The sequence below is a fragment of the Eucalyptus grandis genome, chromosome 2 (assembly GCF_016545825.1).
Source record: "Eucalyptus grandis isolate ANBG69807.140 chromosome 2, ASM1654582v1, whole genome shotgun sequence".
In the NCBI taxonomy this organism is placed as follows: domain Eukaryota; kingdom Viridiplantae; phylum Streptophyta; class Magnoliopsida; order Myrtales; family Myrtaceae; genus Eucalyptus; species Eucalyptus grandis.
Genome location: NC_052613.1, coordinates 11,873,224 through 11,898,705, shown reverse-complemented (window position 1 = coordinate 11,898,705; position 25,482 = coordinate 11,873,224). Strand labels below are relative to the sequence as shown.

At 38.3% G+C, this 25,482-nt stretch overlaps 2 protein-coding genes across 2 annotated transcripts; one reads left to right on the top strand and one right to left on the bottom strand.

The window, feature by feature from the left end:
• The first annotated feature begins 2,557 nt into the window (after positions 1-2,557).
• On the top strand, positions 2,558-5,751 carry LOC104434546. The gene is made up of 8 exons (XM_010047451.3): positions 2,558-2,729; positions 2,802-2,876; positions 4,336-4,395; positions 4,476-4,515; positions 4,621-4,726; positions 5,034-5,093; positions 5,198-5,277; positions 5,375-5,751. Exons 1-8 carry the CDS (start codon positions 2,671-2,673, stop codon positions 5,462-5,464), a joined length of 570 nt encoding a protein of 189 aa, XP_010045753.2. The 5' UTR covers positions 2,558-2,670; the 3' UTR covers positions 5,465-5,751.
• Positions 5,752-9,132: 3,381 nt separating this feature from the next.
• On the bottom strand, positions 9,133-14,129 carry LOC104434491 (cysteine-rich receptor-like protein kinase 42). Its single transcript, XM_039306770.1, has 6 exons — positions 13,446-14,129; positions 11,145-11,258; positions 10,701-11,051; positions 10,211-10,445; positions 9,894-10,038; positions 9,133-9,704 (listed from the first exon to the last, which is right to left on the bottom strand). The coding sequence occupies exons 1-6, from the start codon at positions 14,077-14,079 to the stop codon at positions 9,429-9,431; spliced, it is 1,755 nt and encodes a 584-aa protein (XP_039162704.1). The 5' UTR covers positions 14,080-14,129; the 3' UTR covers positions 9,133-9,428.
• Positions 14,130-25,482: the final 11,353 nt, after the last annotated feature.

Here is a 25,482-nt window from a genome sequence, read left to right as displayed (position 1 = left end):
TAAATGAGTTAATTTCTTAGTGTCAAGTTGCGATTGGTAAGACTTAGGATGGTCCGTGCCAAGTCTTCGGACTTAATAATCCAATAGCCTTCTTTAAATAATTCATCCTCGGGAAGGTTGCGACAACCCTAGATGGAATTCCTTCAATAAAATTGACTGAAAGGAAATATATTATCGAAGAGCCAAGCCATATAATGCACTCATACAGAAAAATGGCATATTTTGTCAGTGAGCAATTCAGCATGGCTTTTATACCACGTACTCTATTTCAATTTCATCTATAATAGCAATAATAAATAGTACCAAGGAGAAATCACATGCCAAAGAAAAATCATGTGATTGGCTCCATCATTCATCTCCACATATAAACTACAATCTCTTAGGCGTCAATCATTTAGAAACTTGCATACAATGGTTTGATGACCCTCTCTACTTATTCAGCAATTACTGTTATAACTTATATGTAGTCTTGCCTGACAAACACTCTCGTGGGTCGTATACATGAGCTGTTACAGAGACAGGATGAAGAGGCATTTGTTGCCTCCTAGTGAAGAAATATAAAATTACATCCTCCTACCAAATGAGCAAAGCATGCAACTTATCAATCACCTTCTTTTGCTGCCAGACAAATTAATCATCTTGGAGAGGAAGGTAAATCGAAATCAGTTGTAACTTCACATAAATAATCATAACCATGTCTTACCATTGCTCGTGATATAATCAAATGACTCGAGAGCCTCGGAGGTTTTCTTGTAGATGTTTGGTTATAAGACATGCACAAGTGATTGTCAACCCATATGTAGTTAGAACAAAATGAGCACAATCATCAACTCTTAGCATTATTGAAAGTTTCTAGACTTAGACTACTACTTAAAGGACACGCTTAAAGGACATAGGTGAAACCCCATTTGATCTAGCTATATTGACATCTAAATTTTGGTAACCCAATTATTTATTTATTGTATTAAAAAATTAGGGATTAATTTTTTAATCCATAAAAAAATTAATTAATTAATTAATTACATAGCATATAATTTTAAGTGCATTTACATTGAACTGATGACGGATAGGTTCGACTTGGTGGTTCTAAACTTTAATTTGGCAAGCTCGCGGAGAGAGCAAATTGGCTCAAGCTCATATCCTCGAGAAGATTTTGCAGACTCATCTTTGCAAGATTTCAAATTTGAGAAACATCCTATTGCAATTTTGAAAAATCATTGAAGAATATTCATTTTTGCAAAGGAAATCTAGAGGATATGGTGGAAAATAAAAAGTAATATTGCGTGTGGAAAAGAAATTCGTGGATATTAATTTGAATAATAAAATAAAAACCTAATCCTTAACCTACAAAATGGTTGTTCACGTAGAGTTTTCAGGAGGTCACACATTGAATATACGGCCGCACAAGAGGGGTTCTATTTTTCGAGATTGTTCTTGGTCTCGAGGTCAAAAATTGAACAAAAAAAAAACTTTTCTTCTTTCTTTCTTTTCCTAGGGGTTTCTTTTTTTTTTTTAGGGTTTCCTTTTCTTTTGGGGGCGAAAGAAAACAAAAGTTGGGTTTCTGCATAAGGGTAGTTTATGAATTTTGAGTTTTTTTTTATGATATTAACTCAAATAAAAATTAGTAATTAGTGTACATTGAGAAAAATAAAAATTAAATAAAGTAACAAAGATACATTCGGTGAGTGGAATCTGCACGTTAGTACCATAATCTATCTAGGAGTCTGCTAAGTTATGATGGTGCCGACTTTCAATGTTGTTTTGTAGCCTCTAAAGTAAGCTCAAAAAGGAAAATTTCAATTTTGTCTTGATGCTGCTTCTCCCCCCTTTTCTCATCAATGAATTAGCAAAAGAAATTTCAGGTCTTAGTACCGATACCGATAGATCTAAGAATTTCAGATTTATATGTTTTTGGCCAATACATTCGATCTGCAAGTTTTTTTTCTTTGAGATTATTTTGTAATTAATACATTCTTGTTCAATAAAAAAATTGTTGTCTTAGCATTTTTTAACATTTCTTGTTTTATTCTTAATATAATTAAATTTCATCTTTAAAAGTTTCATAGTCAATAAGGTAACCTGTGATGTTATTTTGGAAAATCTTTAAAGATGGAAGTGAAAGTTCATAAACAAGTGACTATGTGGAAAAAATTTATTTACGTTACATTGTTTTTTTTTTATTTTATTTAGATTACACTTGAATATTGATTCATAAATTTACTCGACAACATAGAAAAGAATTAAGTTTCTTGGAAATTTCTCTTTCCACGAAACTAACTTCTATGAAAGTAAAATTTAACAATAAAAAAAAAAGGGAAAGTAAAATTTAACAATAAAAAAAAAAGGGACACCCGCAATGAAAGAAAAAAAAAAAGGACATCCAAGTTTTTTAATTTTGCAGCTAAATCCCACATAAAAATGAAAAAGCTAAAAAGAGGAAAGTAAAAAAAGCCACGGGGCCTCACTTCAAATTGTAATTGAATTACTGGGGATAATTTTGTCTTTTTGATGTTGGAAGAATTTAAACGGACATGGTGCTGCCCTACTTTAAATTCGGAAAAGAGGAAGCTTCTCAATATCCCGCAAAAGCAGATTTGCGCGCTCTTCTGCGTCCGAAACGAGAGCCCTTCTTCTTCTAAAGCCTTGCGATTCACAAGCTCTCTGCCAAATATGGAGAGAGAGGCGAGCGAAGTGGGTTCTGATGATATCTCCGATGAACCGATCGAGGCGTAAGTTTCTGAAGTAATTTCTGTTTTTGCACTCTGGATTTGAAATCTGACGTGAAAATTTGAAGTGTGCAGTCTTATGAGCCGGTTAAAGTCCATGGTAGAGCAAAATGGGAAGTTCTATAAGAAGAACGTAGAGTGTATATCGAGGTGATTCAACTTGTTATGCCTTTATCTTTTGCTTGATATTCATCCAATAGATTGAGCTCTCGGTGGGGTTTATTTCACTGATGGGTCGATTTTCTTCCGATGGATTGAGTCTTTATTTCGCCGACAGGTTGCAGTTTGTGAAAGTCCCAGTTCTGTACCCCGTTCACACTATTTCTCATACAATCTAGTCTCTTTTCCGAAGCCAAGTTCGCAGAAAGTTTGTATCTTTAATGAGATTTCTCTCGAGAAGTTAGATAGAATCAACAGAAATATGGCCCCCAAAAGTTGTCTTTGGAAATCCCACCCAAATTGTAAAGACCCGATCTCCACTGTACACATATCATCCGCTTTGGACACTAAATTCTCACGATTTTGTTCTTTTTAGGGAAGCCTATACTACCCAAGAAACGTATGCATTTCTTATACAATCTAGTCTCTTTTCCGAAGCCAAGTTCACAAAAAGTTTGTACTTTTGATGAGATTTCTCTTGAAAAGTTAAACAGAATCAAAAGAAATATGGCCCCCAAAAAGTTGTCGGAACAATCCGATGGATACTGTGGAAATCCCATCCAAATCCTGAGAGAAAATCTTCTCTCGCGCGAACATTTGCTGGCTGTTGGTGCATTTAGTCTCTGAATCTACTAGGTCACAGGTGCTTGTCCCAGGGCAGCTTTCATCAGTGAAATTAGCTTGACCAGTTGAGATTTGAATTTTAACCTTGCCTATCAAATTTTACTGATATTGTCGATACTTAACTTCTATAAAACTTGTCGAGTTAACTGATGATTTAATTTACTAGTTGTTCAGAGTTTATCAGTATTGTCAGTATTAAGTGACTGGTAAAGTTGAATGCATGTTGGTTCATTATGTTTGTCGGCGAGTGCGGGGAAATTTTGTTCTGATTAAGCTTAAGAGCTCAAGTGTTGAATCAATTCATCTTTCAATAGACATCGAGTTTGCATTGCTCTTTATTGACCATACTCTCGAGATTTTATCTATTGATGTCCGGGATGCTTGTTCTTATCTTTCCCTTTGCAGGCTGAATCAGACTCCACTAGTTGAATACTCGATAATAAGCATGCTGATAACATTAATCTTCGGAGAATACTGAATGAATCCTTTGCTTCATTTTCTTCTTGGATTCAGATATCGTGTGAGAGCATGATCGCGTGGCTTTTCTCTTTATACCTATCATTTAATAAAAGACGCCCTTGATTGAGGCTTAAATGGCTCCACCTGCTTTCTCATACGCTTATATTAGCTTAATCATGGGTTACCATATTTGTTCAATTTGCATAGGGTTGTTTAATTAATTAAGCCGATACATGTTCTATTCCAATGACAAGAACTCTTTTTGCATCGGTATATTGAACTCTTTTTTCTTGAGGTTTCCCCTGATCATTTTATAATGATCATTTCTTATTTATTACTTTCTTGCTATTTGTCCTTGGCCGGATAGTTTGATGTCTCAGATCAAGTCAATGTATGATGAATTGAAGTCAGAACATGAGAAGAACAGGTAAATTCAAATCGATGCATGCAATTGTTAACTTTGCTTCGGTATGATGTTTATATCTAATGGATACGTTCTTTATGTAGTCAATCTCTTGTGGAGTTACTTCAACAGAGTTTCGGAGAAGTAAGTGAGGAAAAATATAATATTTTTATTCTTTTGAACAAGGTCTACCTTGGTGACGTGATTTTTGCATAGAGAGAATTCACTTGATGCGTTGATGATTTGCAGTGTGAAAATAGTGTCGGAAATGCAACCGTCAAGTTCCATGAACTTAACGAGAAGTTTTGTGAGGATAAAGCTTCTCATCAGCAAGCCCCTTTGCAGGCTTTAGATGGTAACTTTATTGGTTGCAAGTTGTTTATAGGCAAAAACCATGTACATTGGGACCTTAATAATACAATGAAAATGTAGATAGAGATAAGGTTTCGCAATTTGAGAGAATGCTTGAAATACTGTATATTTCCCTAATAAATTAGCTTGTGACATATGCACCTTCATCTTAAAAGAAATATACCTAATGACCATGATTGAGTTTTCTTCGAGTTTTTCCCAATAGGATGTTTTTGGCTCATCTGATGGCATATTTGGTTATGTTGGCCATGTCCTTTCTCCATCGTATCGTCATTCGTTTGCTTCCATAGATATTTTTTCCAAATTTGAGGAGGAGAAGGAAAGGCTCTTCATGCAATATGAACAAATAAGTGAGTTCAGATTGTCTTCTATTAATTTTGATCCCTTAGAACTGAATCAAACTCGACTGGTATTTTATTGCTATCATACTAAGTCTATTACTTGCTCATAACAGGAAAGAAGGAGAAGTCTATGATATCTGCAATTGCTGATAAGGTCGCCAAACTGGATAAGTCCTTGAAAATACAAAAAGAGGTAAGTCATTTGTTCAAAATACGGGTTGCATTTTTTGAGTCAGTTCTGTGGATGTGCACTATAACGGGTACATATGGACCTTCTTTTCGGGATGCAGATTGAAGAGGAATTCAAAGTGTTGGTGCAGACACTTTGCTTAAGTCTATGGACGCCTCAGGTTCCCACCATAAGGGAGAGCCTAATATAATTGTGCTTGGAGCACAACGCCAGGCAGGTCTTTCGACATTAAGATTTTGGGTTTGGCGACATGAACGAGCTATCATAAATTATAAATAAGAAAAGGACATTGTATAATCTCTTACTTTGCACTTCTACCGTTGGACATGTAATAATGTAATTATGGTGGTGCCTGATATACTTTTGCTTGAAGCACAACGCCAGACATTCTTCCATGTCTTTCAACATGAAGATTTAGGGCTAGACTCAGTTCTTGTTGCAAGGCAATTGAGCAATGGTGGCGCACGTTTCTCCTTCTGTTTGCTATTGTGCCCTTTCTTTTCCAACAAGGAATTAACTTGTTCTATTAGCAATAGAAAATTGCACTTATATTAGCCTAGCATTCATCATATGAACGACTGTACTAGTACTATATGCAGAGTAGAGAAGATTATTGCAACTGCCAGCTGATCTAAGTTGTTCGAATTAGCTAGATGAGACAATGGCGGCATGTTAGGCAGTTCTGTGGGGTTGGACTAATTTGATAAAATGAAAGGCGCACACAATTCGTACTCTGTCGAGCTTGTTGCTTGCTGTAGAAATCCAATCTTGTGCCTCCATAAATGAAGATTCTGTATTCTTTTGCTGACAATAGTTAAATCTTATGAGGACCGTGTTTGCTTTACCTGCAACTTACCTGCAACTTAAGTATTCTTGTCCGGTACTATGCAACTTCTGAACGGTCAGCTGATTATTTAACTGGACATTCAACTCCTCGCATCCTTCTCCTTTATTTGTAGGCATTTAGTAGAAATCTGCCAAGTGAAGAGAACACACTGATTAGGAGGCGTCAATGAGAGGCCTTCTTAGATTCTAATTTGGCAGCTCAACAGACCGAGAGATAAAATGTGAGTTGGAGAGAGCATAATCTGCGCTCCCTCTCCTCCAGATTTGGGCGGACGACGGGACGAGGCGTCGAATTCATCAACAGTCCTGGTAGAACTACATGTCTACACTTAAGGATGAACTCCCAGATCTTTATTACTTTGCTGAATTGAATGAAGTTCGAGGGATCAAAAGCTACAGATGTTGGATTTAGGCATATGAAGGCGCCCAATAAGAAAAGGGTTTGCATCAAACTGGTTTGATTAATCACTTGCCACTCCGAGCGTCCCACCTCTTTACCTGCTTGCATTGCCTTGTTAATTATTTGCATCGAGGTATTATTGACCATTTTTTTTCCCAGACTGATAAAGTGATTGTCACGAAATCCCCAAAATTGCTTTCAAATTTTTGGCAAAATAGAAGCCCTTCAATTGAACGTTAAAATTATTCGATCACAAATGTCGTTGCGGTCATTCTTTGGGTGAAACCTGCCTTATTCAAGGAACGTGGATAGGATGATCTACACGCATTTGTTGCGCCTTAAGAAAAACATATATTTTATGTGCAGAAAGTTTTTGCAAGCGAAATTGCCTAATCAATCATATAACATATTATAGAAATGTCGAATTAGCATTTTAAATTTTAAATTTTACCAATTTAGTCCTAAAATTTCGCTTACAATTTTGATGTAGCTCTTGATCAATTTTCGCAAAAAATCACTAACATAGTAATCTAGCTATCATTGCTAGGGAGAATTACCAAAAAAAGTTGATCAATTTAGTCATAAATATTTTTTTAGCCAATTCAATTTTTAACCTTTTGTATTTATGTCAATTCAATTCATATGATCAATTTGATTAGCCAGAGCTGATATGACATTTTTAAAATAATATTTTAATAATATTTTGATTTTTTTTCTTTTCTTTAATTTCCCCCCTTCCCTTAGGGCCGGCTAGAGTGGGGAGCTTAGCACCCAACCTCATCGCATCGTTTCTGTTGTTAAGTAGGACCTAGCAGGTTGCAACATTTAGCAGTGGATGGTTTGGCTTGACTTTTCGGGAAAATGAACACATTTTATAAGACATTTCTCATATAATTTCAGAATTCTTCATAAACCAAATTCTTTCGAAATGTTTTTCGTAGAAAGTTTCTCAAAACGTTTTGTGAACAAAACGTTTTACAAAGCATTCATGACAACCAAGTCAACTTATGTTTTAAATATACCTTACCATTTATAGATAAAAGGATAGTAAATGCTTGATTTAATTTTATGCATCCAGTATGCCCTAAGCACCACTTTTATTTATTTTTAAAGGAGTATCAAATCATTTAATACTTCTTTAACTCATAACATATATCATCCTAACGATTTCAAGACATGGCTAAAGAAGAGATGGCACCACTTATCTAGGAACGCCTATGACTAAATAACAAATGAGCAAGAAACAAGTTAAAATTAAGTAAAACATTACCTCAACTATGACTCAACTAAACTAAGCTTAAACATTAATAAAACAACTCAAACTCGCCTACAAATTGCTTGTCCAAAGTGATTATTCAAAGCCCTTTGCAACGCAAATTTTGAGCGCAAAACTTACTCACGCCATAACTCTCTCCGCCAAATCTTGTTTCCATCGTACTTACAATCAATTGAAAGACTTTTCAACGTAATGCAAGAACCTAACTTGGCCAACCCAAAAATGAAGCAAAAAATTGTTGAAATTCGGCTCCAAGTTGCTGGATGTGCACTGTTAATCATGCGCGAAAACCTCAAAATTTTGTTTCGAACAAATTGTAAACTCAAATCAAGGTCTATGATATTTTACAGTTCCACAATGCCATAACCTATTGTTTATATACACACACGCACCATATATAGCTCAATGACCATTTGATTGAACCTCGAAGCTTAAAATTTACTTAACCTCAAATTTGTGTTCCAACTTCGAATACTACTTCAATTAGACCAACGAAAGGTATGATCACTTATTGGAAATTGCGAATCGGAGTTAAATTGGCTTGGCGAGGTCCATGCCGCAGAACCTTCCTCTTTTCCCTATCCTTCTCTCTCTCTCTCTTCTTTCCCATTCGTGTGTCTTGGCCCCCTTTTTATTAAGCTGCGCATCCACTGTTCACTGTTCATCTTTTCTTTTCCTTTTCCTTTTTGACTTGCTCAAAAATTCAAATATTACATTTTCATTCTTCGGAATTTCTTTTTTTCTTCTTATGAGGCTTTTGGTTCAGGGCCATCTTGACCTTTATCGTCGGAAAAATAGCTTTCTTCAGAGTCCGTGTCCCTCTCAATCATCACCTTTGGGAAAGCAGAATTTCTCATTCTCGTCATCATTTTTTTCGTTAAATCAATGCCGAAGAGGACGTGTGACGACGATGCGCCGAAGCGTTGGCAGCAAAGTGTAATCGAGACAGCTGCGGATTTTGAAGCCACGTAAAACTATTTCAACAAAAAACCATGAGAAAACAGGAGGACATTTTGTTGGAAGATATGCGGCTTTGACAGAGGATTTGATCCGATTGTGATCTGATTACGATTTTGTACAGATCAATTTAAGATTAGATCTAGACTAGATTGATTTAGATTGATTTATAGGATCCTTTATTTCCTTTCATTCATACATCTTGTACTATACATCAGATTATTCATTGAAGACAATATAATACACACAAATTCTCAAATCTCTCTACGTCTTCAGTCTCCAGATTTCCCCTTCTTTATTTTCTTCATCTTCTTTCACATTTGTTCCCTTTTCTCTTTTTCTTTCCTTTTATCACATGAACTATGACTTCATCTTCTTTCACATTTGTTCCCTTTTCTCTTTTTCTTTCCTTTTATCACATGAACTATGACTGACTCCGGAATCGAAACATGCCAACATGGTGTGATTCTCCAATCGGGACGTAAAACTATGAAAAAAAAAAAAATAGCAATCGCATCCCACTTAGATTCATATTTCCGAGAAGAAGAAGAACCTCGGATGCCATGAGCTGGTTCAACAGGGGAAGAGAGCTCGGATGCCATGAGAGAAGAAGAAGACCTCGAATGCCATGAGCTGGTTCAACAGGGGAAGAGACCTCGGATGCCATGAGCTGGTTCAACAGCCATGTGTGCATGTAGAGCTTCCGCTGCCAGATTTGTCGAACAGCGCGCTAGCGTTGAGGAACGGGGGTTGGTTCGGTTGGGGGACTACACAGTCTTTATCGTGGAGCATCTCAACAACTCCAGACATGGGCGGCCGCAATTCCATGGAGGCTTGAGTGCACAAAAGGCTGATTTGGACCACATTTGACGCCTTCAAGATAGGGAATTTACCTTGTAAGGCCGGATCAATACACGCAGCTAAATTATTCGATTTGTAGTGCTTCCATACCTGCAAAGCAATCATGAAATTTCCATGGCTTCCTTATATCCGAAGATAAATATAGTGACACTAATGCAAAAAGCAATGATAGGGTTTGTTGGGAAAATCAAAAGAAAAGTTAGATAATCCTGCGTGGCGTGGCCAAGAAAGTCAATGTCGGTCTAAGTTCTTCCTGATTGTAGGGACAAGCAATCTTACCAACTGTAATATCGAGCTCGACCCTCGTGTGTATATGGTGATCTTCCTACCAGTCAAGATTTCAAGAAGCAGCACCCCAAAAGCATAAACATCCGCTTTCTCCGTTAGCTGTCCCCTCACAAGATATTCAGGTGCCATGTAACCACTGCATTGTTGACCATCTTTTAGATATGAACCATGCTTAGCCGAGAGAAGATGTGAAGTGAAGAGAAGGATGATACGCGAAACCACTTTGACCGGCCAAACTTGTTAGATTAAGGAAATTGAAAGTGCTGACTATGGTTACCCGAAGGCTAGTAATTAAAAGGCATTCTTACAGTGTGCCGGCGATTCCTGTGCTAAGATGAGACTTATCCAGAGCAATGCATCGGGCAAGCCCAAAATCTGAGATTTTCGCCGTGAGATTTTCGTCAAGGAGGATGTTGCTAGTTTTTATGTCCCGGTGGATGATTTTCACTCCACAGCCTCCATGAAGATACGCGAGGCCCTCAGCTATTCCTGTGATGATGTACAGCCTCTCCTCCCAAGTTAGGGTGGGGGTCGCATTGTTGACTGGAACACAGATTCTATTCACTAATTTAGAAAGACAAGTAGAGCGGAGTGTGACAGACATCACAGAAGAAGGCAAGACACTAATGGAGCAGATTTTTGAAATCATAAGATGGAAACATTGCTTGCAATACAAGAAGCTAGTTACTAAGAATGCAAATTGAACAGATGCTTGTCATAATGGGTGGATCTCTTCTAGACATCGAACGATGACTATGTAAGTGTGTTATGCAGTTATACAAAAAACCAGCTACTTACCAAAAAGAACTTGATCAAGACTTCCGTTAGGAAGATATTCGTAGACGAGGAGGCTCTCCGGGCCTTCGATGCTGCATCCCAAAAGACTAACGAGGTTCTTGTGTTGAATCCCAGTGATCAGGTTCACCTCGTTGAAGAAGTCGTCCACCCATTGTCGTGTGTTGAACACCAACCGCTTAACTGCGATGACCTTCCCATCGGGTAAATTCCCCTTGTACACGGAACCGCCCCCACCTTGCCCCAGCTTCCTCGAGTCATCAAAGAAGTCGGTGGCCTTCTCCAGCGTCTCGTACTTGAAATATAAGCTAAACTTGCTCATGCTCGCCCGTAATTGCATGATGTTATTTTGCACTAAAAATGGATGAATATGAAATTCGCATCATCAAGCTTATGTTCAAGAATTACCAAGATGATCATTTTACGCATTTGAACCGAATTGTTTACCTCGTTTCTCCTTGGAGTACTTTTTATATCCAATGTATGCACCCATGAGAACAAGCGAAGTCACCGCAGCAACCGATGAGACTATTGGTATAGTGATGCGGACTTGAGATGACCCTGCAAAGTGATAAAGATAGCATCAGGTTGAGATGAGCGAGTTCATTAGAAATTCCAAAACTCTCGCGACATTGAATCATAAGATCAATCAAGTCATACTTAGGGTGTGTTTATTTGGAGAAAATTTCATAAAAAAGGAAAATGTTTTCCAAAAAGTTATTTTAAAAAAAATGGTTAATTTTCCTTTGTTTGGTAATATATGACTGAACATGTTTTTTGGTGTTTAAATCTCATTTGGAAAATGATTTCAATCTCATAAAAATCACTTTTTAATAATTATATTTTTCTTTTTTTCTTTCATTTTCATTTTCTTTCTTTCTTCCTCCTCTCGCCAATCACTGGGCCTTGGCAATGGCCGTGACAGCCATTGGTGCTATTGCCGGGGCTCAACAAGGGCCAACCTGACCAACCTCGGGCAAGGTCAAGCTTGCCGGATCTCGGGTTGTTGCGGTGAGGCTAGCGAGGCTTGAGCTTGCCCAAGGTTGGCTCACACTAGCTCGCTCCTATGGCCGATTGTTGAAGCCCCATGATCGGCGAAGGAGGAAGAATGAAAAGAATATTATAAAAATCGATTTATAAAATAAAATATTAAAAAGTTCAAGAGGAGCAATTTTTAAAGTGTTTTCACCTTCTTAAATTTAGGAATTCACTTCCTAATTTTATATATGAATATTTTTCTTGATTTGGAAATTATTTTCGATTGATTAATCATGAAAATTTGGAAGCTAATTTCAGGCAAACACTTTTTCTCCAACATATGCACTCTCAGGTTCTGTTCGTTTTGTAGAAGATATTTTCCAAGAAAACATTTTCTTCTTCTCCAGTTCATTTAGAAAAATAAGTCAACGGAAAATATTTTCTAGTTAACAGAAAACTATGCTTACATTCAATAAAACGATTTCCCCTTTGAAAAGGTTGGAAAACATTTTCCAAAATAATATTAGGTATTGGCACTTTGACTTGAAACTCTACATTTAAATATAGGAACCTCAATGTTAGTTCTTGAGTCTCCAACGCTTGGGCTAATTCCATCAAGGCTAGGCCCAGATCCATTGAGGCTAGGACCGGGTTTCTAACGCATGGGCACAAGTTCGTCGAGACCGGACCTAGGTCAATTGAGGTTGGATGCTAATTGCAAAAATACTAATAATCCTGATCAAGTTGACAAGGTGGCTCAAGACCTAGTTCATATACCCGAGCTCTCAACACCTAGGCTTCGGTCCATCGAAGCCGAGGTCAAACCCTTGGTGCTTGTGACATATGCCTTGGCACTTGCGCAAGCATCCTTAAAGGTCGGCTTGGGCCTCGATGTCTGTTTGTAGTTCTTAGGCTAAGGTCCTTAATTAATGAAATTTCGTTCTTAAATATATATATATATATATATATATATATATATATATATAAAAATCAAATTCTTAATTACTTTTACTTTTTTCAATAATTAATTTTTAATTAATTTTATTTTTCATTTTTTATTTTCTTTTTTGCTTCTACCTTAGCTGATCGTTGGCCACAATGATGGACAACGATCAACCATATGCAAGGGATGAGCTCACTATTTTAGCAATGTCAAGGTCTTGTCAACCTTTGACAAGACTCGAGCCTCACCAATCTAGCAAAAACTTGAGCTCGACCTCACCTGAGGTCAGTTGTCAGTCATCACTGTGGGCGGCAATTGGCCAAAAAGGAAAAAGGAAACAAGAAATAAAATAAAATAATTAAAAATTCGATATTTTAAAAAATGAAAAGAAAAAAATCATTAAAGAAGTGCTCAAAGGAAAATCTATACCAAATGGTGGAGTATATTTTCTAACTCATTTTCAAGTTTTAATAGAATACCGGAAAATATTATCATTTTTTTTGAAAGTGGCTTTTTAGAAGACATTTTTTAGAATTATTATATTTTATGCGAAATGAGCAAAGCCTTAATCAACCAAAATGGAGGAAACCACAATTGGAAAAATCGAAATCTGACAGTAGACATAGAAGAGCCTCAGTTTTTTCTTTAATGGCGAGGAAGCCATCCTTTACGTTGGTAAACAGTGATCAGGAGACTAGTTGTTACCTCCGCTAACGTGGACGTTGTAGAACTTTGTGGTCGAGTAACGGAGGAAGCATCCCGCATTCATGGCACGCGCTTCTTCTCTGGAGTGCAGCTTCTTGCCATCGAAGTTGCACTCTCCAAACAGACTCTGCAACCGCCGGCATCAAGCGTGCTCCAACACTGTGCCAAAGCATATGCCCCGGCCACCCCTCCGACTCCGTCCTCCCCAGCCACTGCAAAGCCCTTGTTCAGCACTGCGCTTGCCAAGACATTCCTCAGCACCCTGTCTACCCTATCTGTGAACTCGGCCACTCTCTGCGTCGGGACCGTCGAATTGGAGCTACACTTGAGCATGTCATGCGTTGGATCGACGGTCTCGTTGTAGAAGTCGTAATGGTCGTAACGAAGGAAGCAGCCGTCCAGGTAGAGCCGGCCGAAGTTGGGGATGGTGGGGGGGTTCCAAGTCTGGCCTTCGGTAAAGCAGAGGAAGCACTCGGTCTTAATCAAGTCGCCGTGGCACTGGGCGAGGCCGTACACTGCCGGTGGCGGCGAGGTGAGGGAGTAGTTGACCCAGCGCTGGTCGGCGACGCTGTTGGACATCTCCCTCATGACGGCGATGAAGTTGGAGACTACGTTTTCGGCGACGATCCCAGTGGAGTTCTCGCAGATGCGGCCTGCTTCGGTGATTCGAGGATCAGAGATGGCGAGAGAGAAGAAAAACGAGGAGAGTGCGAGCAGAGGAAGCGCGATTGATGGGCTCGCCCCGTTCAACTTCATGGGCTCTGCTTGAGATATGGTCGGTTATCAAATTTTCCCTCTCACTTAGTTCTCTTCAAAGAGAGAAGAAGAAGAAAAGGGAAAGATATAAGCAATAGACCGATGGGCTACACAAGGCGGGATCGAAGCGACAGACTGATGCTTGACTTTTGAGCCCCGTTTCTCACGTCACCCCTTGCGTTCTTTATGCTACAGTAGAGCCTTTTGGAATGTGTCACGGTGATGACACGTCTTTCTCTCCCCACACCATCTCTCTCTCTCTCTCAGAGTGGGTCGAATGCAGTGCTTGACACGGCGAGAACGATGGGTGGAATGCAGTGTTTGACATGTCTTTCTCTCCACACACTATCTCTCTCTCTCTCTCTCTCATGGCGAGATTGATGGGTGGAATGCAGTGTTTGATATGTCTTTCTCTCCACACACTATCTCTCTCTCTCTCTCTCTCTCTCAGAGTGGGTGGAATGCAATGTTTGACAAGGCGAGAATGATGGGGCTCCGAGACCTTTCGAGTCATATTTTGGGTTGAGGCCAGTCGAGACGAAAGAGAGATCTGCAACGACTAAAATGACGAGGGTGACGGATGTTGACGTCCACGTCGCTCTTTCTCATTTTTAAATGATTAGGTGGTACTATTTAACCTATTCTTATGATGATGATGATTATTATTATTATGAAAAATTAAATAATAAATTATTGTGAAATTCATTCTTTAAAAAATTTGTGACTCTCAACAAGCCTATCACGATAGCCTGAAAATTGTTATGCTCTTTCTTTTTAGCAATTATTCTATCGCATCAAATTTAGTATAGGTACCATTAGGGGTGAGCATAGTTTCATAGTAAAAACTATAACTGAAAAACTAGACCGAAGAGAACTGTCTAGTTCCATGTTCAAAAAGTTGAGGAACCTGTTTGGATGAATAGGAAACCTAGAACCTAGAACAAGATTTTATATTTTTCTTGATCTATATCTTCACATGATTCTGCGGTATTTCAAGGCATTTGATGATAAGTGTGTAATATGAAATCACTAGTCCAAGCTTCCATTTTATAACTGAAACTTTTGCTTTATTAATTTTTCATATTCTTCATATATCTAAATATAAGTTATGACCAGTGCATACTATATTATGTGTGGTGGTAATTAAAAGTTATGGTTCATTACAATCGTTCAATCAATAATATATATGGAACCTGGAACTCATCTTAAAACCTGTAATAGGATAGGTTATAGAATATGCAGGATAGGCTCCACGCAAAGCTTGTACAAAACCCAAAACCGATCATTCCTAGGTATCATGAATCTTATATTTGCACGGTTGTGGATAGGTTTGGTCGATAAGGTTCTGTCATCGGAAGGTTCTCTTTTGTATCAACTTGGGGCCAACCCATGTTCATTATTATGCAAAATTCACCGATCTTTAATTTGACTTTAGATGATCATATTTGGCCTTGAGTGTTTTAGATGAGATTCCCCCTAGATTTTTCATACATGTGCATTTTTCTAGTCCCATGGCCATCGCCATGAGGTATCTAAGCTAGTTTATATGCAGCCGACCTGCTTGAATGATTCACCAAACAAACGATCAGGCTGGACCCGAGCAGGTCCTTAAAAGGCTCTGACCACCGGGAAAGTCTGGGTACATGCCGGGAACTGGGCCTGGAAAAAGATTCCGGCCCCATTGGTTACCCCGTCCAAAACCCCTTTACAGGGTTTGGGGGCCAGCTATGAGGGGGCTCTACCGCCACCGTACCTAGTATAAGAAGGTGCCGGCATCTCCTAATGATTAGTCCTTCTCCACAGGAGGAGGGTGGACGGACGACCTGAGGTATCTGAGCTAATTTTTATGCAGCCGACCTACTTGAATGATTCGCCAAACAAACGATCAGGCACCCTCTTTTTTTCGGCTTGAATTTAGGGATAGGTATATTTGAAATCTTAAAATTGTCATGAAAGTCCAAATTGAGTTTTAAAACTTTTAGAAAGTGTAATCAAATCCTACAATTTATTTCTTTAAACTTTCAAAAATTGTAATCACTAGAAGGACTTTTATTGGACCAAGTTGATGAGCTTGATTATATTTCGTGACAAATTTTAAAACTTCAAACGCACTTATTTCTTAGATTTTTAAAATGACCTCTTCTACCTTGATTATCAACCGCTACATAGAGTTCTGCAATTCAAAAAACGCATAGGAACGTGGTAGTTTGTACAAGACCGTCTCAATTCACATTATTTCGGTCGCCAAAATTTGACCTCCCACGCATACACAGCACCAATTATGGAAAAATTAGATGCCCCAATTTTCAAAGCTTAAGCCCACACCACGTAAACAATAGTTTTAGAAAAAGTCTTTGTTGACTGTCCTTGACGGAGTGACAGTTAGCTAAGAACCGCACATTTTCAATGGGAATAGGTTGACCTTTTCAACCGGTTTCCATTCCAAGAAAGAATTAGTGAGAATCCTACTCGTCCTTAAACGAAAACAGATAATATAGATTAGTGCAGATAAGACTCAAGTCAATCTTTTAAGTTTTTTTTTTTTTTAAATTTTCTTATTACAAGGTTAAATTGAGAGATAAAATCATTAAAGGGCCCGCACAATCAATTTTCATGAATAAAATGAAAGAAAAATAAATTAGTTACCAAAATATAAATAATTACAAGTAAAATGATTGAAATCGCTAATGTTATTATATAGATCTATTAAATTTAAAAGATAAGAAAGCTTGAAATGTCGGCTTCCTTAACCAGTTTCATTTTTATCCTTTCTTTTCCCGAGATTTGAATAATTCTTTATTGCAAGCTTGAATTGAGAAACAAATCAAAGTAATAATATTCACACAATAAGAAACAAATCCTACAATACTATTTAAATAATAAGAAATATATGAAGAATTCAATGGCAACATTTAAAATAGTGGATATTATTCTCTACTCAAAGAAAAAGATTATGTAGATATTGTTCTCAATTAAAAAAAAAAAAACTTAATAACTGAAAACTAGGAATGTAATTATCTTCTTCTTTTTTTGGTAGAATGTGTAATTACCTTGTACATTTTGAATTTCGATTGTTGTACGATGTTGTAATTGAATAACTCAAAACTGTGGATAAAGGTTCATCAATCTTTACTTTTCTTATTGTAAGAAAGTAATATGTATTCGTTGTTGTCAAATTTTAGTTTGAATCTATATATTTTAGACATATAATTCTTAAATTTTGTCTTGACATCTTGTTCGGATGGATGGAGTTAGTATCGAAAAAGCAACTTTGCCAATGAAAATAATGGTGGTGATGAAGACGAAATGAACAATGCAACCGAAGATGCTAATCATGAAACTTGCATAGTTATGGAGTTTAATTCTTATGATGAGGCGTATGCATTTTATAACAATTATGCTAAAGAAGTAGGATTTGGCATTAGAGTGTTAAACTTGTATAAAAGAAAAGGTAGTGAGGACAAATGAGGTGCAATACTTTGTTGCCGTCGTTAAGGGTACAAGATCGAAAAGGAATCAATTAAGTCAAGACCGGAAAAAAGATGTGGTTGTCCAGAATTAATTAGAATAGATCTAGTTGGGCCTCCTAAGTGGGAAATAACAAAAGTTGTCCCGGGAACGACCGCAATGACATGCTTGATTACATGATTGATGACCTCCCTCTCTCTCTCTCTCCCTCTCTCCTTTCATCCCTCCTGTAGGTGGAGTGCAGTGTCTGGCGCGGCGCGATTGATGAGGTTCCGAGACCCTTTCAAGCCCTAGAATATTTTGGGTTGACGGAGGTTGAAGAAAATGGACTGATGTCAGAGAGAGAGAGAGAGAGAGAGAGAGAGAGAGAGAGAGAGAGAGATACAATGACATCCGCTTATTCTGTAACATTAAATTCAGAGGAAGCTACCAAAAGAAAAAGTTTGGATAGAGGTCGGTCGTATGGAACATTCTCTTTTTCAAAGATTTTATTTCTCAAAATTGGATTTTGCCAAGTTCTATTTCACTTGCTTAGAGGGTAGACTTCGCGCACCAAAAGAAAAAGTTAATAAACTTCCAATTCAAACTAAATTTGTATAACACCAAAAGTTATTATATTTCGAGGTAAAAGCAATAACATTAACTGATAGAGTCAAATATCGAAAAACTGATAAAACAAAAAGAATGCAATTAAAGTCACGACCACGGGAAAAATGAACATCAAGATCAAGTAATTCTATTATGAAGGAGAAAATGAATTACAATGGCATTACATTTAGGTTAAATTCGCAATGCTCCATTTTTTTGCCATAATGTAGATAGTTAGATGTTGGAGTTAAGAGTAAACAAAAGCATTTTCCCCGAAGGAAAAACCAACGAATTTGAATCTTGATGGTGAAAACTCCAGAAGCTCACGGATAACAGATTCAAAACGAAAATGACAAGAAAAAAACTATTAAAAAGGGAATTACATTGAAATGTGTCGATTTAGCCATTTATTAAGCAATCAAATAACAAAAATCTATAATGTTTAACAGAAGAATTTTCACTTTTCATGTATAATTAGATAAGGTTTTTATAATAATACAAATAAAACAAGGCATACGAAATTCAGGAATGGGAAAAAAAGTTTGCCCATTACCATCCAAAAAAGGTTGCAATTAAAGTTGTGACCACGGAAAATTGGACGTCAAGATCACATAATTCTTTTATTAAGGAGAAAATGAATTAATATGGTCCCATACTTAGGCTTAAATGCTTCGCACTTGAAATTTTTTGCCATGAGATGGATGGTTAGGCAGCAGAAGAAAAGTAATCGAAAGCATTTTCCCTTAAGGAAAAACCGATGAATAAGAAGTCTTGATTGTGAAACTCTAAATATTCAAAGGTAAACAAATTCAAAAGGAAATGACAGGACAAGGAAAAACAATTAAAGAGGGGATTATGACGAAAAGTGCTGTCTAACCATTTATGAAGCAATCAAATAACGAAAATTTAAAATTTTCAACGCACGGTTCTTCACTTGCCAGGTGTAAAAAGATAAGATTTTTATATGGTACAAATAAAACGAGGTTTGCCAAGTACCGTCCAAAGGAAGTTCACTGATTGCATTATCACCAACACCTTTTAGAAACTTTCGACTATTACCAATATGCAATCACGGACAAGATCAATATGAACCTTCTAATTAGGAAAAAGAAGGAAAAAAAAAGAGGAGAAAAGGCTTTGCGTGCTTGCCTGTTAAAGGAAAAGACTCCATACGGTCAACTTTTCCAATTCCTTGGTGCAACTCTTCAAAAGAGAAAATATATTTTTTTTAAAGACTAGTATGAACAAAAAAATAAAAAGAAAAAGATTTCTAGTGACATGACAACATCAATCCACATCCATCCCTCTCTTCAACTTAGCCAAAATACCATTGCCGTTCATCCCTAGTTTAACCTTCATAGCAAAAGAAGCTTAAACCCTCCATCCCTAAACTCAAGCTCGTTGCTCAACACCTTAAATTTTTTAACTCTTATATGAAATTATTTACTTTAATCGAATGATTTATCAAACTTTTCTTGAAATTGGGACATTATGAGAATCTCACGATTAATCGATGCTTTGCAGTCATGGACTAGGTGCTGCTGTGTTGTCAAATGACTTGGAAAGGTGTGAGCACCTGACCAAGGTGAGGTTCAATGTACATTTATGTGAAATTTTGGCCCTCAGATGACCAAAAGATGTACATGGGACGTACTTACGTTGTTGGATTACTTGATTTTTGTCATATCTTGGTGGTGAATTGCAGGCTTTCCAGGCAGGCATTGTGTGGATCATCTGTTCACAGCCATGCTTCTATCAGGCCCCTTGGGGAGGAAACAAACGGAGTGGTTTTGGTCGGGAGTTGGGAGGATGGTATCGACCGCTTCTCTATGACCAAATGAATGACAGAACTTTAAGGGGAATAGAAAAATGATCTAGTAGAGAAAGGGAGTCTGATCTCCGAATGATTTTTGTCGTGTACGGTAGTTATAACTTATGAGTCTGCAAAGTTGTAACCGCTTAGTGCATTATTTCACTAGGTTTGCATTGCACTGAGAAAATTTGATGATCATAGCTTCGTACTGACCAGATGATTGTGCCTTTTTTCGCAGGGGACTGGATAATTATTTGAGCGTGAAGCAGGTTACACAGTACATATCCAGTGAACCATGGGGATGGTATAAATCTCCCTCAAAGCTGTGAACTCTACTGAGGTATAGCTCAGGATGTTTTCCTTGTGCCAACTACAAAAATAAGGGTTGGAGGCCATTGTATAGAGACTATAGAATCGATGGGAAAAAAAGTCGAACAAGATTGCGGATCTTGTTTATCATTGTATTTCTACTCATTAGCATTTCAGTACTGTACTATATTTCCAAAAGCTTGTGCAAATTTTCATGAGTGCGTTTATATGAAGACCATATTAATGCATAGTCAATGCTACTTTCTCAACACTGCCATTATTAAGCCAGAGCTCTGCCGGATGGCTGCCTCCTTAGAATTTGATATATGCTGTTGCTTGATGGACTGGGTAAAGCTAGTTCGATGCCCAGCTACTGCATCCTTACATTTTCTTCATGCGCATATCCGAGGCTTATCTCACCAAAGTATGTTCTTTAAGCACTGCATTACATGAAAACAAAGTTAATAAGCGAGGTGCGATTTATCGAAATTCTGCATGGAGTCATTTCAGGGAGTTACAACAATGCTGTCCATTCGAAGGGCAGTGTTTTCGATACAAGAAATTCCTGCATAATTTAGCAAATAGACACTACAAGCCAACCTTGTAAATGTCCATCAATTATAAAAGAGCCTTCCCAATGACATTCATGGAGGAGGAGAATGTAAAGCAATAAGGTATCTAGAATTGGCAGATTTCATTTAAAATTAGATTCTAAATGCATATATAAAAGAAAATGATCCCGGTACTTAATGTGTTTTTGCCTTTTCTCCAGTCTCAGAAGCAACAACACGTTCAGTGACAGAGAAGAAAAACACAAACTGGAGCAAAGCTGATAGATTGCACTATATTTGTGTCATCCAACTGCATTCTCCGAATCTCATCCTTCTCATTCCAGCTTTCAATTGCTTTCAGTCCTTTTTTCTAGTCCACGATCTTGTCAGGTGAGTAGCCACAGAATAGCTCTCAAGCCAATCACTTGCTTCCGTCCCAAATATCAGCCTGTCAAACTTGAAGAAGCAGTGGAGGATTTGCTCTTAAATTTACCACACACCAGCAATCACCCGAAGCCGGAGTATTGTAGCATGGCAAACCCTAATAAACAAGATAAATTGGCTTAGAAGAAAAATCAGGACAGCTAAAACTGAATGAACATCACTTCCATCAATGAAAGCAATACCTTCCCAGTGACATTCATGGAGGAGGAGAATGTTAAGCATTTTAAGCTGCAGCAGATTCATTCAAAGAACTGAAAAAAAGGAATTCTGGGTTCTCCTTGATAAACAATTCGAGTGGTAAATCGCCCTTAAAAACCTTGCAGCCTTATCAAGGGACATCAATCTGACCTCCACTTAAATGAATGACAACGTCACCTGAAAGTACAGCAAAAGAAAAGACATAAAGCACCAAAAGAACAAGAAGTTCCAACACTGTAGAGTGTTTCTGCAAGAATGTGCCTAACTTACTTGAATTACTACAAGTAAAAAGGCTCTGAAGACATCGGAAGTGCCACAGATTCCAGCAGCCACTCTTCCTTGCCGACTGCACAATGTCAAGCAACAAGTAGACAGGATCAAAGTTTCATCCTTCGAGATGATAAGCCTGCACTCTAGGCCCAGGATTTCTTTCTGCCAAAATCCTGATCGATATTTTCACAACATCATCCAAGTTCCAACTGGAGAAGTATAACCGGGACAGCATCTACCAGCTATATCATTCTGACCACTGGGTCACAAGGACAGCCTCAAAATAAAAAAATGTTGAAAGATTATCTGTTACATCTGTAGGAGCTTACAATGGCAAAACCTGTCCCCTGGAGGTTTGCTGCTTGCTGATATATTGTGTAAGATCTGAAAAGCTGAAACTCGAGCTGAGAAAAGGGGATGAATTTTATCGGCAGGTTCAGTATGGATCAACGGAGAGCTCAAACTATACCTTGAAACGATGAGGAAGACGACCAGATTTGCTTTGCACTCTAAGGATCTCCTTTACAAAACCTTGGTTTGCAGTAAGTAAAACACCATCCAAGACCCCATTGAAAGTTAATTTTCTTGGCACAAATCCTCTGTCAACCATCTCAAGCAACAGTTTCCCTGCCAGCACCAAATTATCCGATTTCTTCCTGACAAACATGGAACTGGCAAGGATGTTGTACGTGTCCAAATTTGGCAAGCAAACCCCGCTTCCCATTTTCTCAGACAGGTGCATGCCATTCTCTATTTCTCCAGCATCGCAAAAGTAACGAATTATGATGTTGTACGTCTGAACATTAGGTTCGCAACCATCCTCCTCCATTCTCGACATAAATTGCACAGCCCTATCCGTATGCCCCGCATGACACAGTCCCCCTAGTCACCAAATTGTAAGTGATCGAGTTGGGCACATAACCCTTCCTCAACATTTCTTCGAAAACCAGAATTGCAATTTCCACATTGTCTTTCTTCCAGAGAACCTGAATCATGGCATTATTATAAGTCGCAACAGAAGGAAGAATTCCCTCTCTAGGCATCTCATCAAACACCCTTTTAGCTTTCTCGAACAGTGTAAGAATCCCCTTACACTGTTCGTGTTCAACGGCGACTTTTCGAGACGAGGGAACCAGGATATTTCGAAGATTGCCCCTTGAGGAAAGGAATAAAGTGCGATCGCAAATTCACATTAGTTGTGGAAGTCTTTGCGGGAGTATATATTCAAGACGTGAGAATACTCTTGAAGCAATTAATTCCTCCACTACTGCAAATTCATGGCCAATGATTTTCTTCATTGAATTGCTGTCTGAAACATACAACTACCAGAGTTTTGAAGCATGCACGAGCCACGACAAGTTTGAAAGCCTGCAGCAGGAGACCCTAACGGCGACAAGGCTGGAGAAGCAAAAGCAATTGGGCGCTTGTTATAGTCTTTAAGTAATCTCCATCTTTTTTATCGATCTTACAATTAATAATAGGAAAGTTCTTTTTCTCAAAAGACGTTACACTGAGTGCACGAAATTTGATGGACTAGTTCCATGAACCCAATAGACCGTTTCTAATTTCAATTTTTGGAAATCCATCTTTAGTGGGCGCTTCTCGATTCTAGAGTGAGAATCGCTCACTCAGATTATGCTTATCCCTACTTGATATCAAAAAATCACATCACTCACATTTTTCTAATCAGATCCACTTAAGAATTATCACATGACAAATATATAACAATCATACAAAACTATTTGAAAATTTGACATCAAATTTAAATGCCCGTTCAAACTCTCTATTCACCCATCTTTTGCTTGTTTGAATAGATAAATTTTGTCATTTTTATGGACTCTATATTAAAAAAAAAAGCTTTCCTTCCATTTCCCCAAAAAGCGACATTAGTCCAAAACTGAAAACATATTGAGCTTATCTCTAGACGAGTTTAATACAACGAATATTGAGTTGAGTAAATTTTTAATGATTATATATTGTCATCGTTTCCTCGAAGAAAATTGGTTGGATTTTGATCCTTTGTTTCCTCTTTATACGAAAGTTTGTTTACCTCTTGACGTAGTGGGATAATTAAAATCCTTTGTTTCCCAGTTGATAAGGGCGCGTTTGGTTGTGTTTCGTTTAAAAATTGTTCCAGGGAACGTAAATAGAAAAAGTGTTTACGTTCCTGAACAATTTTTGAACAAAACAACGCGTTTGGTAAACTTGTTCCGGAATAAAAAATAAACATAAACATGTTTGGTAAATTTGGATAATTTTTTTATTTCTTTTATTTTTCTATTTTTTTCTTATTTTTCCTTTTTTTCTTTTCATTTTTTTTTTTCTTTTTTAGTCGGTCGCCGGGCCAAGGCCTTGGCCGGCGACCGGCGGCGAGGGTCGGCCTCGCCTTGATCCGGCGAGGCCGAGCTCGCCCGGCGGGCGGCGCGGCTCCTCGCCGGCCACCGCCGAGCGAGGCCGAGGCTCGCCCGGCCGGGTGAGCTTGGCCTCATGGATCCGGGCGAGATCGAGCTCGCCGCCCAGCCGGCGAGGTCGGCCTCGCCATGGCTGGGCGAGCTCGAGCTCGCCCGGGCCGGCTGCACGAGGTCGGCCTCGCCATGGCCGGGCGAGCTCGAGCTCGCTCGAGATCCGGCGAGGCCGACCTCGCCCGGTGGCTGGCGAGCCTCGGCCTCGCCGGATCTGGGCGCGAGCTCGAGCTCGCCTTGCCATGGCGAGCCGACCCTCGCCCGGCCTATGGCGAGCCTTGGCCTCGCCGGGGACGCGAGCCGGCCTCGCGGGGCCGGCGAGCCTCGCCGTGGCCATGGGCGAGGCCGCCACCATGGCCGAGGCCTGGCGACCTACCAAAAGAAAAAAAGAACAAGAAAATAAGAGAAAAGAAAAAAAAAGTATTTCTCATTTGTGTTTTGAAACAAGAAACACAAAATTTGTGTTTGTTGTTTACTTTTTTTTGTTCCCTTGGAACAAAAAGAACAAAAAACAAACGCACCCAAACGCGTTGTTCCTTTTTTGTTCCAGAACAAAAAACAGAAAAAGTGTTTAAAAAAAAAAAAAAAAAAAACACAAACAAACGCAGCCTAAATAATTTATAGCCCTTATGGCTTTTGCAACTACATTTTGCGCATAAGCCAAAATAAATAAATAAATAAATAAAATAAAATATCAAATTTAAATCAAATTAAGGGTAGGGATTGGAAATTGCCCATTCTAACATTTGAACTTCACTACGCTTTAAGTAGACGATCACGTACACACGATACGCTTACGATACGGCACACCGACTCGTCATTTTTTAAAAATATAAAATTCCGACATATCAGAGACTCATTAAATATTAAATAGATATTTTTATATATACATAATAATTTAAGTTTAATTTTATAAATAAATAAATAAATAATTAAAAAAAAATCTCAAATAAATTTATGGGCCCTCCATCCCGTAAAAGCGGCCGCGCCTTTTAGCGATTCATTCAAACGCAATTGCAAGATCGATAAATTCCGCCGTTTCCCCAGACGCCTCATCATCACCACCGCTCATTTCCAATAATTCAAAAAGAAAAAGCAACACTGCAAAATTTGATGATCCAACGGCCAAGATCGAATTTGGCTCGGGCCCCATGGCCAATCATGCGCTCCCAAAAACGTGCCCCTCCCCCAAAAATCAAAATAATTTAAGAACGACAAAAAAAAAAGAAAAAGAAAAAAAGAAAGAAAAGAGGAGCAAGGACGGGAGTGCGTGACGATTCGTCTTCTCTGCAAACCTCCC